The sequence below is a fragment of the Chelonoidis abingdonii genome, chromosome 6 (genome assembly GCF_003597395.2).
Source record: "Chelonoidis abingdonii isolate Lonesome George chromosome 6, CheloAbing_2.0, whole genome shotgun sequence".
Classification (NCBI taxonomy): domain Eukaryota; kingdom Metazoa; phylum Chordata; order Testudines; family Testudinidae; genus Chelonoidis; species Chelonoidis abingdonii.
The window spans coordinates 5436526-5450452 of NC_133774.1; the positions used below are offsets into that span (position 1 = coordinate 5436526).

A 13927-nucleotide genomic window follows, 5' to 3' on the forward strand; every position below is an offset into this window, starting at 1 on the left:
TTCTTGATTTTTAGTAAAAGGTTAAAAGGATATTTCCTAGTGTGTTTGCCATGGTGCTAAGCAGGAGGAGACCTCTGTGTACCAAACCCCAAACCTTGTTTAACACTGTCTAATGTTGCACAGTGACTGGGTTATGTTACCACTTATTCTGTCTAAATGAATACAGCAGCTCTAACATCTTTGATGTTTACAGCAGGCTTTTGAAATTCAGCAGGGTTTTGCCCTATGAGTTCTTGTGAGTCTATTGCATAGCATCCCACCTGCTTTTCCTTAGCTCCCACGCCTACAGGGAGTTCTGCCTCCAACACAGATGCTCAGAGCTCTCCTATTTTGAGTCAAGAGGTTCCAGCCTGACCTTATGGTTTTGCTTCCAAGGTGAGCCCCAGCTCTGTTGAACAAGTTGGCCCCAAGTTCCAGGGATGGAACCCTGGCCCTATTGAAATCAGCAGGAGCTTTGCCCTTAACTTTAGTGAGGACAAAATTTCATCCTAGTAATGTCGTGCTGGTGATAACTTGAATTGAGTGCATCTATGTCGATTTTCACAGCTCACCGTGCTCTGGTCTTGGGCGTCCCGTACAGATAGGCAATGAGGAATTCCTTCAGTCATCATCATCAGTTCTGGCTTTCATTATTAACTCCTTCACAGCCAGCCTGAAGAGAGTTGCACTTTATCAATTTGGTCCGCGTGTGTTTGAGGGGGGAAGTGTTGCCTAATGGCTAGAAAAAGTGCCTGTGAGCCCAGACCCCAAGTTTTATTTCCCGCTCTGCCACTGACCTGCTATGTGACTTTGAACAGGTCATTTCACCTTCCCTTGCCTCAATTTCCCCATCTCTAAAATGGGATGAACACAAACGTTTCCATCTTCCAGGGAGGTAGAGACTGCAAAATGGTCAGACGACTTACCTGAGAAAACAGAACACAGCCGCAGTCTGCAAGGACAGCCCTTAAGAAAATAGTATTTCCAACAAGAAATGAAAGAATGAATAAAAAACTACTGAGCCTGGAGTTCTAACTAGTTCTGTGCTCCTGGGCTGATGGCAGCCCTCCCAAGCAGAGATTTTATAGTCTATACTGCACTGAGCTCAAGTTAACCCCTTGGGCACTAGAGACCAGGGTAGTGGCCTGTCTGAGGCTAAATTTGTGTTTGTAGATTTCGGAGATGCTTAAAAGATTTTAAAAATGCAAAGGCTGCAGGAGACAGTGTCACAATAGATTTTATCTGTTTCCATGGCAAGCTTCCCTGCAGTTATCTAAGCCCCTCATAATTATTAATGGATTATGTGAGGTAGGGAAATTTTAGCTCTGTTTTCAGAAGGGAAACTGAGGCCCAGGGGAGCTTAAATGATTTGTCCAAGGTCACCCAGGTAGCCAGTTCAACCCACCTAGCCTGGTTCTGTCCACTATGCTATGCTCTCTCTCATGCGGCCCTTTCATTCTGTGTATGTCCCATTTCCCCCTCCTTATGGGCTGTGATCCCACCTCCTGTAACATTAGCAATGCAGTCATGCAGGCACTGCCAGCTCATGGAAAACAATAAGAACACTACTGCACAGAGATGCTGTGAGTCAGCAGCAACTGAGAGCTGAGAAGCAGCAAGAGGGAAACTGAACGATTCAGGAACTGGAGGGAACCTGAGGTCTGAGGGAAAGTGAAGGGACACGACTGCTATTCGGAGATCGAATGAAGGGAAAAACACCTGTGAAGTCTGGACTGGACAAATCTCTTCACCCCTCAGTCAGAGGCCTTTAGCTTCCTAGCCTTTCAGTTGCTTTAAATAATGGGATTGTTGTGGAATTAAGGGGTGATTTGCCCATGTGAGCAATAGGTTTAATTAAGTGAGCTGTACAGCAGCCAAATTCCACAGAGCCCTGGGTTCCCTCATTCCTGGGCTCAAGGATGATGGTAAGTGGAAAGCAGCTTTGCATCATCAGGTGGTTGCACTTCAGTCTCTGCAGTTTAACCCCTGAATTGCTTATTTCCCCTGCAGAATTTGTGATCTCCCACTGTCAGTCCCATTCATGGCGGGGCTCTGGCTGTCAGCCCCACACATGGCAGCCCGAGCCCGGGGGCTGACAGTGGGAGCCCCACCATGCATGGGGCTGATAGCCCAAGCCCAGTTGTACAGCAGAATTTTAAAATATTCTGCGCAAAAAAGATAATTTGGGGGGCATAGAATTCCCCCAGGAGTAAATTTGCTATTTCTTCCTGCTGGAGTGTGGGTTTTAGCATCAGAAGTTAGCTGCATGCGTGCTGTTGTTCATGTAAGCTCAAGGACATGCAGGGTGCTTTATAGGAGTACTTTTTTTCCTAAGTGATGATAAGAATCCTGTCCAGAAGAGAATATTGTCCTAGGCCTAATCCTACAGGCAGGCAGAAAGTTGCACATACGCGTAGTCCTATGAAGTCAATGCTAGAGAGTTAAAAACGTGCTTGCAAAGTCAGAGGACTAACAGACAGAGATGGAATGCAGGCGAAGTCTGAGATAAAAGATCATGGAGTTAGATATTCACGTTTCGCCACAAGTCCTGTTGGTTCTAGTTTTAAGACAAGAAAGTTTGGTTTTCCAGCAAGTGTTACAGCAAAGACACGGGTGTTGTGAGCAGAGGCTGAGGTGATTAGCAAGGGAATGATAGTTGAAAAGAGAGAGAAGATTTTTAGCAAGGCCTTGAACAAAACAAAGATTTCTGGTATTTTGATTGATGAGGGAACTCAGTGCGTAGGTAGCAGCATGGAAAGTGAGACATGAGTCTTTATTAACCAGTAGAACTGGTTGTTCTGTTTGTTTAAGCAAAACTGAAATTCGGTATTTTGATATAAAAATGGAAACTAAACACTGGTTTGTTGGTTAAAAATGATGTTGTTTCTAAGAGTGGGAAAAGTTTACAAAAACTGTTGGGTTTCTGGTTTTCCATTGATACCAGAAAATTTGGGGGGAGGGGAGTTCTGAAGTTTCCTGAAAAGTGAAAACCTGATCTATTAAACTGATTGTAAAAATGAGTAGTGGCTTGGTCACCACCTCCCAAAGTATTGCTTCGTCCCATGCTTTAATCTATGCACAGTGGTATAAAGTGCTAGCATCGTTTGGTGTGATATCAAAACTGATAATAGTGCAGACTTCACAGCAGTGGATTTCATGGAGTTTCTCGCACGTCTTCCCCTTTTTAGGGTAATGATTTTGTTTGTTTAAAATTTTTGTTGTTGTAGATTGATTTGTTTCAGGGTGTTTTTGTTGTTTAATAGGTTTATTGAATAGAAGGGATAGGGATCAGTGTTGCAGGTGTCATACAGTGGTGGAAAAACTGTTTCAAAGAGGAAGATTTTGCAGAGTTTCCTAGAGATGGTCAGACCCTGAATTCACCTGATCTCCTCTGAAAGTTTATTCTACAGCTTGTTCCCTGGGACTAATCCCCATCCTCTTAACTGTAACCCTTATGGGGTATGTCAGGCTATAATTAAGGCTTCGAATCTTTCATGGAGGTCATGGATTCCGTGATTTTCCAGGACTTCCGTGATTTCTGCAGCAGCTGGTGCGGCTGACCTCAGGACTACCCAAGCAGCTGGGGCGGCCCTGGGGCCAGCTGCACCCGTCGCTGCTCCAGCAGCTGCAGGCAACTGGTCCCGAGCACTGCCCCAGAGCAGCAGTCCGAGAGCAGCAGTGGTGCCCCAGGCCACCCCAGCCCGGAGGAGCAGCGGCAGGGCCACGGGTCGCACCTCCCCCAGGAGCAGCAGCATCCGGCGGAGCACCGCCCCACCCCTATCAGCAGGTAAGATTTAGTTAGGCGTATTTTTAATGAAGTCACAGACAGGTCACTGCCCCTGACTTCTTGGTTATTGACCATGACTTGCCCGTGACTTCTACTAAAAATACCCATGACTAAATCGTAGCCTTAGCTCTAATGCACAGGACTCGCACAAAGCGTTGCTCTCTTCTATCTCTGAACAAGGAGCTTTGTTAGAATAAGAAGCACAGAGGAGAGACAAGGTGGGTGAGGTACCTTTCATTGAACCAACTTCTGTAACCCATAAGGGTTACAGTTAGGAGGATGGGGATTAGCTAACCTCCAACAAGAAGTGCTCACTCATGAAATCTGTAGCCCCTTTTTGTCCTATGACTATGGGGGGTGTTAAGTGGCCACTTCACCTAGAATGATCCCTTAGAATATGTGCTGCTGCTAAACTACCTGTTCGACCTTGTATGTGGCTGTGACACTGAGTGCCTTTCCCAGACCTGAGGAGGAGCTCTGTGTAGCTCGAAAGCTTGTCTCTCTCCCCAACAGAAGTTGGGCCAATAAAAGATATCACCTCCCCCACCTTGTCTCTCTAATATCGTGGGACCAACATGGCTACAACACCACACACAATGAAGGATGCAGTGTTAGCACAAGGTTATCATAGAATCATAGAATATCAGGGTTGGAAGGGACCTCAGGAGGTATCTAGTCCAACTCCCTGCTCAAAGGAGGACCAAATCCCAACTAAATCATCCCAGCCAGGGCTTTGTCAAGCCTGACCTTAAAAACCTCTAAGGAAGGAGATTCCAGGGCCACCTCCCTAGGGAACACCATTCACACCCACTACTCTGAGTGAAAAGTTTTTCAAAACCACCCATGCAATTAAGACCATGTCTGAGCACTGAGAACAGTCTAGCATTCCATCCCTCTAATTGGAACCGGCCAACCGAATAGCCCCTCTCAGGAAAAGCAGACTAAAATAGTGAGAACCCCATCCCCTATTCTTCTGTCTCGTAAAAATTAGAGTTGCTTATCCTCAGCTGCCTAGCATAACATAGGCCAGAAGCCCGTGTGAGATCATGATCTTGTGACGGTCCTCAGTGAGACAAGACGAAGACGATAGCTAGGGGCTGGCTGGGTCTGCCCTATGAACTTAGCGATGCTATGTGGTCGGAACTACCTCAGAGGAGCTAGCCGTGACTTTTAAGACGAGTCTCAGAAAACGTGGTCCCGTCTCCCACCCCCAGGCGCGCACAGCGAGTGCATCACTTCCCGGGGCCTGCTGAGGCCGGGAAAGCTGGGCACAGCCAAGATAGAATAGCGAGGGAGCTAACGCTGGCTCAAGCCACAGCTCGGGGGTGGGGAGGGAAACTGAACGAGACCCCCCCCGATCCCACCCTATAGTATGGGACGGGGTGCTGCTGCGCTACTTGGTCCCATGGCGGACTCTGTAGTGAATGTGGGGGGGGATTGAACTGTCTGTGGCAGCCAAGAAATCCTTGGCAGAGACGTTGTGTCGTGTAAGTGTGTGTGTGGTGTGCGCCCCCGAGACTCTGCCCATTCCAGGGATCCAACCTTCCCCTCCAGCCCCTGTCCACACTGTTCCCCCGGGTTCCCTGCGCTCCCTGTGTTGTGTGTTGGACATCACACTCAATCCCTTCACACTGCCCCACTTTCCCGTCCGCTTAGTTCATGAGCCCAGAAATCCCTCAACTGTTCCGCCTTTCCCCTCCCCTTATTTCATGTGGGGATGAACCGAGCTGTGCGGCGTGCAGTGGCAGCGTGAGGCTTTATACTGGGTGTGTTTCCGCAGGGCCGGGCAGCATGGGGTGGGGATGGTGTTTCAGGGGGCTGGGAGCACTGGGGGGATGGTGTGTCGGAGGGCTGGGCTAGGGGGTTTTTGGGGGGCTGGGCGGCGCTGGGGTGGGAACGGTGTTCGGGGGGGGGCTGGGCGGTGCTGGCAGGGGCGGGGTGTTCGGCGGGGCTGGGGGGGTTCGGCCCCCAGCTGTTTTCTTTGGAGTAATATGGCCCTCACCGCTTTACGAGTTGTGCAGCCCTGATATAGAGCTTCTGCCTAGAATCTTGCCACATCCTCCCTGGCTTCCTGATACAACTTTAATACATATTGTAGTCAAGTGCATGCAGAATTCTTGCTTTCAATTGCAGTATTGTCACTAGGGCTTGTAATCATTGCTGTCTCTCCCTAGGTGTTGAAGGCATGCAGCTTGTAACAGAGAGGCTCCCATTATTTCCAAGAGCAAGCACTTTGAAACAAGGAAAAAAAGCAATTTCCCCTTAATCTTAAAAAAAAAAAAAAAAAAAATCAGCCCAAGAATCTTCATTTGCTCTGAGTATATGGCCAACTTAACCACTTCATCAGCCTCAAACATGAGAGCAGCAAATCCATATCCTCCAGTTAAGGCCCATTAGAAACCTTTCTAGTAGGCAGCAGTGTTTACTGCAGAAGGCCTGGCATCTCTCTCTTTGCTTTAATGAGACACTGGCTCACACAGCGTGCCATGCAGCAGCTGTAAGTGATGGGATATTAGAGTGAGAAGGTGTCAGTAGGATTTGTCACATTAGAGGACCACAATCCCAGTTCAAATGAACCTTCTGGTGGCTAAAAAGCTAATATGAGGGCTCGGACTTGTGCAATTGGCATAATAAAAATGCTACTCACAAAGCAGCAGCAAATAAAAGCCATAGATCCAGCCGGGGGCCACTCTGTCTGGAAACAGAACCGTTTACTCTAAATCATTCATATTAAGGCAGTACCTAGGAATCTTAATCAAGCTGCAAGGCTCCAGAGTGCTATGTAGTCTACACAGGGGCGGCTCCAGGCCCCAGCATGCCAAGTGCGTGCTTGGGGCGGCAAGCCATGGGGGGGCGCTTTGCCAGTGCCACGAAGGCGGCAGGCAGGCTGCCCTCAGCAGCTTGCCTGCGGAGGGTCCGCTGATCCCATGGCTTTGGCGGACCTCTGCCAAAGTCTCGGGACCAGCGGACCCTCCGCAGGCAAGCCGCTGAGGGCAGAGGGTCCGCTGGTCCTGCGACTTTGGCGAAGGTCCGCCAAAGCTGTGGGACCAGCAGACCCTCCGAACTCAAGATGCAATAGACCGAATGCAAGAGATGGGTGAGAGGGAATTGGCCAACGCTTGAGTTAGCACAGTTTGTCAGCGACAGTCCAGCCACTCTGTACAGTTTGAGTGGTTCTCACTCGAGCTAGATTAACTCTGCAGTTGTTAATTGAGTGAAGATAACTTGAGTTAACTCTGTGGCGAAGATTAGACCAGGGCAGGCAAACTTTATGGTATGAGGGCCCCATCGGGGTTGCAAAACTGTATGGAGGGCCAGGTAGGGAAGGGTGTTCCTCCCCAAACAGCCTGGTCCCCACCACCTATCTGCCCTGTCCCACTTCCCGCCCGCTGACTGCCCCCCTCAGAATCCCCGACCCATCCAACCCCCCCTGTTCCTTGTCCCCTGACCGTCCTCTCCTGGGACCCCACCCCCTATTCAACCCCCCCTGCTCCCTATCCCCTGACTGCCCCAATCTTTATCCACACCCCAGCCCCCTGACAGGCCCCCCGGAACTCCCACGCTTATCCAACCCCACCATTCCCCATCCCCCTTGACCGCCCCCCCCCCCAGAACCTCCACCCTGTCCAACTGCTCCCTGTCCCCTAACTACCCCCTGCGACCCTCTGCCTCTTATCCAAACACCCCCCACCCCCTGACCATGCTGCTCAGAGCAGCAGAAGCTCGCAGCCTTGCTGGAACCAGCCATGCTGCCCGCACAGCGGCATTGCTGCAGGGGGATGGGACAGCAGGGGAGGGGATAGGGGCAGCCTCCCCAGACAGGAGCTCAGGGGCCGGGCAGGACAGTCCCGCAGGCTGGATTTGGCCCGCGGGCCACAGTTTGCCCACCTCTGACTTAGACAAGGATAAAATTAAATTTGGTTGCTTGGAGATCTCACTCCTGGTTACTCTTCTGTGGCTGTTAATTAGCACTACCCAATAAAGGTGTGTAAACCTTTTCAGTTTAAGCTCTAGTGTTAGGCACGCTAATGTCTTAATCCAGACTTTTAAAACTAGAAAGGCCTAGTGCCGTGTTTCTCTGATTACCATCTTCCCTTCAACACACATGCAGTCTGGCTACCGCTAAATGAAAATCAGAGTTTCTGTTTTACAGGAAATTCTGGTGTTTCAACATTTGTTTTAATCCCAAACTGGATGGAATCACTGAATGAAAAAAAACCTGATATTTCAATGAAAAGTTCTGAATCAAAAATGTTTGGTAATGTTTTGACAATTTTTGATACAAAAAATGTTGGTAATGTTTTTGGTAAATGTTTTGACAGTCCCGAATCGAAAGATTGTTGTGGTCTGTTAAACAGAATGGAAATGTTTCTTTTTGAGACAGTTTGACATGAAAACTGCATCTGCCTTTGGCAGTGTCCCCAAACTTTTTATCTCGCGTTCCCCCAGGGCTGGGAAGTGTGGCCACGACTGGGGCTGGAGCCACGGCTGGGAGCAGGGCCAGGACTGGGGGCCAGGGCTGGGGGCCAGGGCTGGGGCTGGAGTTGCAGCCGGGCCAGGAACTTGAGGTTGAGGCTTAGGCTGGCCGCAGCTGGGGGTGGAGTTGGGAGCAGGAGTGGAGCTGGGGCTGCAGCTGGAAGGAAGCTGAGGCCAAGCCGGTAGCCAGGGCCACAGCCGGGTGTGGAGCCGCAGCTGGGGCTGGGCCAAGGGGCAGGGCTGGGGGCAGGGCCAGGAGCAGAGCCATAGCCAGGAGCTGGGGTAGGACCAGAGCTGAGGGCATGGCTGGGCTGGGTGGCGCTCCCTCCCTGCCCCTCATGGGGACTGGTCCAGGTCCCACCATGACTCCCTCCGCCCCCGAACGTTCCTCTGCACCCTCACAGTTTGGGGACCACTGCTGTAGCCAGTAGGAGCAGAAGCAACCAAAGCAGGAACCTTGGGACATTCAGCACATTTTCTAAAGTTTTGATGGGACTTCCTCTGCCCTGTGCTGACAGCCAGAGTCTTTTCACCTCTGCTTCACTCCACATGTACCCTGTTACCCTCTTCTCCCCAGCTCTGTCCCACCTTCCCTTCAGTGTTCCTTCTCCATGCCCTTTGCTTTCCACTTAGCTGATCCCCCTCCCAGCTAAACACATACATGCACACTCTCTCTCTCTGTGGCACTAACATGCCATTTGCTTCCATCACGTTGTTCACTCTGCCTGGATGGTTCTACTCTGTTGCCACTCTGTCTCCCTTGTCTGTTTATATTGTTAGCTCTTCAGGACAGGGGCTGCCTGCTACTCCATTTGTACAATGCCTAGCGCAAAAGGGCCCCATGATTGCTTGGTCTCAAAGTTCTACTGTAATATATTTGACTTAGAGAATGCTTATAGGTATTTTTCCCCCTTCTGTTTCAGACACCACTGTTCAGGGGTTGAAGGGATCTGGAGAAGAAATGCCAGCTGCATACATCACTATTCCTTTCCTTTTTTGGAGAGCCTGACAAGAACTCTACCAAAAGAAACTAAGCGTTTTCGGCTTTGCGTAAAATCAGCCGTCTTGTTGTTGTTTAGAAGTGAGTGCTTCAGAAAGAATAGCATCATGTACACGTTCCTGCCTGAAAGCTTCAACCCGGTGAAGCCGAAGCCATCCAAGGAGCTGAAGCCAATGATCGGTGCAGTCATCGTCGGGCTGATCTTGTTCATTGCGGCGGTGGTGGCGTGGTGCTACTACACGGCATCTCTCAGGAAGGCGGAGCGACTAAAGACGGAATTGATGGACCTGAGGAAGGATGGGTTCATCATCAAAAACACCAATGGGGAGGTGGTCTTCAGACTGGCCTTCCAGTCGGGCACCCTCGACCTGGAGTCCTGCTCGAAAGAAGGGGAAATTTTAACCTGCACCAGGTCAGACAGAGGGAAGCTGAATTTCTTCATTCAGACAGTCAAGCCCAAGGACACGGTGATGTGCTACCGCGTCCGCTGGGAGGAGTTTGTGGCGGACACGGTGGTCGAGCACACCATGTTTTGGGAGGACGCTCACTGGTACGGGGGCTGTGAAATGAGCGTCCAGCACTGGCCAATCAGACTCCCAGGGTACCAGGAGCCCATGCCGTTTGTGACGAGTGACGTGTATTCCTTCAGGGGCAGCTTTGGAGGCATCTTGGAAAGGTACTGGCTGTCCTCGAAAGCGGCGGCTATAAAGATTAATGACTCGGTGCCCTTCCACCTGGGGTTTAACGCCAGTGAACGGTCGCTCTTCTTTCAAGCCAGGTATAAGGATTCTCCCTACAAACCTCCCCTTGGGCAACAGCCTTTCCCGGAGCTGAGCTACCGTGTCTGCGTCGGCTCGGATGTGACCTCCATTCACAAATACATGGTGCGCAGGTACTTTAACAAGCCTTCTAAGATCCCAGCAGAAAACGCCTTCCGGTACCCCATCTGGTCTACGTGGGCTCTGTATAAAAATGATATTGACCAGGATAAGCTGTTGCGTTTTGCAGAAAAGATTAAAAAGTACCGGTTTAATTGCAGCCATATTGAAATCGACGACACCTACACACAAACTTATGGCGATTTTGACTTTGATCCGGTAAAGTTCCCTAATGTGACAGAAATGTTCAAAACGCTGAAAAAAGAGGGATTTAAAGTTACCCTGTGGACTCATCCCTTTATAAACTACAATTCTTCCAATTTTGGAGTGGGGATAGAGCGGCAGCTCTTTATCAAGGAGCCGACGGGGAAACTTCCTGCGATGGTGAAGTGGTGGAACGGCATTGGCGCCATATTGGATTTTACCAATCCCACAGCCAGGGAGTGGTTTCAGAGCCACCTGAAACAACTGCGGTCGAAGTACGGCATAGCGTCCTTTAAATTTGACGCTGGTGAGGTGAGCTACCTTCCAAAGCAGTTCAGCAGCTTCAGGCCCTTGTCGGATCCCAGCATCTGGTCCAGACGGTACACGGAAATGGCCATTCCGTTCTACGAGCTCGCTGAAGTCAGAGTCGGCTACCAGTCTCAAAACATCTCGTGCTTCTTCCGTATCATCGACCGCGACTCGGTTTGGGGCTATGAGCTTGGCCTCAAGTCCCTGATCCCTACCGTGCTCACCATTAGCATGCTGGGATACCCTTTCATTTCAGCTGATATGATTGGTGGGAATTTTTTCCCCAACAAGACAGAAGGTGCTGTTGAAATCCCGGACCAGGAGCTGTACATCCGCTGGCTGGAGCTTTCAGCCTTCATGCCCTCTATGCAGTTCTCCATACCCCCCTGGCTCTATGACAAGGAAGTGATTGAGATTGCACAGAAGTTCACAGAGCTGCATGAGTCCCTGGTTGCCCCTCTGCTGTTGGAGCTGGCTGGAGAGGTCACTGACACGGGCGACCCCATCATACGGCCCATCTGGTGGATTTCTCCCAGGGATGAATTTGCTCACAAGATTGACTCCCAGTTCCTCATTGGGGATACCCTCATGGTGGCCCCTGTCCTGGAGCTGGGCAAGCAAGAGCGAGATGTGTACCTCCCGGCCGGCAAATGGCGCAGTTACAAAGGGGAGCTGTTTGAGAAGACCCCAGTCCTGTTAACAGACTATCCCGTTGACTTGGACGAAGTTGCTTATTTCCTCTGGGTATCTTAATAGGCTCCTCTATCCACTCTGATCTTTGTGATAACCATGCCTTACTTTAGAATCTTAAAACAAGTAACAATTCTAAATGCACAGTATGTTTCTTTGGGAGGGGGGTACTGGAGGGGAATGGGAAGTAACAGGATTTTGTTTTTTAAATATCCTATATCTTGTCCATAATTGACGCTCCAGTTTGGGCAGTGGTGTAAATGCAGAAGGTATAATAGCATAACACGATTCATACAGGAAGCCAAGGCCTTTTCAAATCTCTGAGCTCCAAAGGTAAAAACACCCCTGGGTTTTTAGCTGTGCAGCATGTGGGGTTTTTTTTATTATTATTTTATTTCTCCTTTAGAAACGTGGCCCCTGGGGGGCCTACAATATTTGCCATAAACCCCTCTTTTAGGTGCAGCCTATGAATCCAAATCCCATAGTGCAATGCTCCATCTTGAGCTCAATGAAAGGCTGCCTGCTTCAATAGGAAGCAATGCATGCTGGGGGCCGTAGTTTCTGGGCCACACCTCTCCCCATAGTGAGTGCTGCTGCAATCTGCTCCGTTTTAATGCAAATAAAATGCACTCTTGGAGTTGTTGCAAGTTGCAGCGGAACAAAGGGAGGACCGCCCTGATCCCAGGGGCGAAAGCAATGTTGGAAGGGAACAGGGAATGATTCGAACACGGGAAGCAATGGGTTACTACAGCACAACTAGCCTTACATTTTATAATGTGGCAAATATTATTTAAAAATGACTTTTTTAAGAGGATAAATCTAGCTATATATTTTATTCCTTAGTCCAGCATTGGACTGGACCTCAAATGCCCAACCCCTCATCTCTCTCGAGTACCAGGCTGGCCAAGGTATTTGACTTACCTGCAAGTATTTTAACTGTATGTTACTTACCCGGGCAGGCTGCATTATTCTGTCCTAGCCTGTTGCTAATATCTACCGGAAGGGTCTCCTCCTAGAGCACGGACTCTGCTTTTAACACTATTCCTCATAGAGCAACAACATTTGTACTGTGTATTTTCTTTCCAGGGAGTAAAATAGGTTTCTTTGTTACACACCTATCCTGCAGATACTTCTCTTTCCCCTTTTAAAGATGTGCTTGCAGCTTGGTTATTTGTCAGAGGAATTGCCAGAAGCAAAATAACCTCTCAAAATGTGCATGTGACACTCCCCAGAGACTGCAGGTGCCTGCCCGCCGCACACAAACAGATCCACCAGCTTTGCTGCCGACCAATGTATCAATATGAAAAGCAATGACGTTTGCACTGAACAGGGCTGTGCCGATGGGGCTTTTTCATTGTTTCCAAGGAAAGGTTATGGTATTCATAGTCCAGTTAAGCTAGTATTGCATGGCAGTCTCTTTTAACTGTCTCAATTTTAGCTAAAGTTTCTTGGGCCAGTTTTTCTTTGTTTGTTGCTATTTTTAAAAAGCCCAACACTCACTAGCTCTCACGTAGGCACCTAATGAAGTGGCTCAGTGGAAGCCATTGAGTGCTGAGCACATTGGAAAACTTGGCCCCATGTAATTTACTGTCACTCTAGAAGTAGGAAATCTGAAGTTTTGGCCTGAAGGTATAATGCAATTCTAACCTACCTGTGAGTGTGTGTTACCCATTGTCCTCTGTACCTGAGCCAGGGCCACCCGGGGCCGGTGGGGGGGGGCAAGTGGGGCAGTTTGCCCTGGGCTCTGTAGGGGGCCCCCATGAGAATATAATATTGCAACTTTTTTTTATGGAAGGGGCCCCTGAAATTGCTTTGCCTCAGGCCCCCTGAATCCTCTGGGCAGCCCTGACCTGAGCCACAGAGGATGTGAGTCTACCGTTGCCCCTCCTACAAAGCCTAGCTCTCTATCTCAAGCTGCAGAGACTTGTGGTGTTAACTCGGGAAGTCCCTGGTTCGGTGCCTGGGGTTGGCTGAGGTAGCAGCCACTGTCGTCCTAGGGGCTTGATCTTACACCATTGAAGTCAATGGGAGTTATGCCTCTGAGTTCATTCTTAGCAGGTTTTGGCCCTGGGACTGCAAGGCAAGGATAGAGCTGAGTTGCTGCTGGTGAATGCCAGCAGCCACCCAGTTCTAGTCTCCTATCAAGGAAGATGCTGGTGCAAGCAAATCCTGTGTGCTCTGTCTTTAATTCAAGTGGTTTTGTGCTCAGCCTGAGCAGGTGCTCGGCCTGAGCTCATGCTGAAGGCTTGTCATGGTATAATTCCCCACCCTGAACCTCAGCGTCCAAAAGATGGGGTACCAGCATGAATTCCTCTAAGCTCAGTTACCAGCTTAGTACCTGTAGCGCTGCCACCAACCAGGAATTCCAGTGCCTGGTACACTCCGGCCCCCCCCAACCCTTGCCCAGGGAACCCCAAGACCCAGATCCTCTGGACCTTAACACAAGGAAAGTAAACCCTTTCCCCCACCATTGCCTCTCCCAGGCTTCCCTGGGTTACCCTGGACTTCCTGTATTCAAACTGCCTGAATCTTAACAGAGAGGAAATTAACCTTCCTCGTCCTTCTCTTTCCCCTCCCAGACTCTCCTGAGAGAGAAGTAATCCT

General features: G+C 49.7%; 1 protein-coding gene across 1 annotated transcript in view; it reads left to right on the forward strand.

Moving 5' to 3' along the window:
• The window catches only part of MYORG (myogenesis regulating glycosidase), a 28630-nt gene extending 16661 nt beyond the window's left edge, over window positions 1-11969 (forward strand). The window contains exon 2 of the mRNA XM_032780168.2: window positions 9166-11969. Coding sequence (XP_032636059.1) covers window positions 9350-11386 — 2037 coding nt within the window. The 5' untranslated portion in view covers window positions 9166-9349 and the 3' untranslated portion in view covers window positions 11387-11969. The remainder of the gene's footprint in view (window positions 1-9165) is intronic.
• The last annotated feature ends 1958 nt before the right edge of the window (window positions 11970-13927 follow it).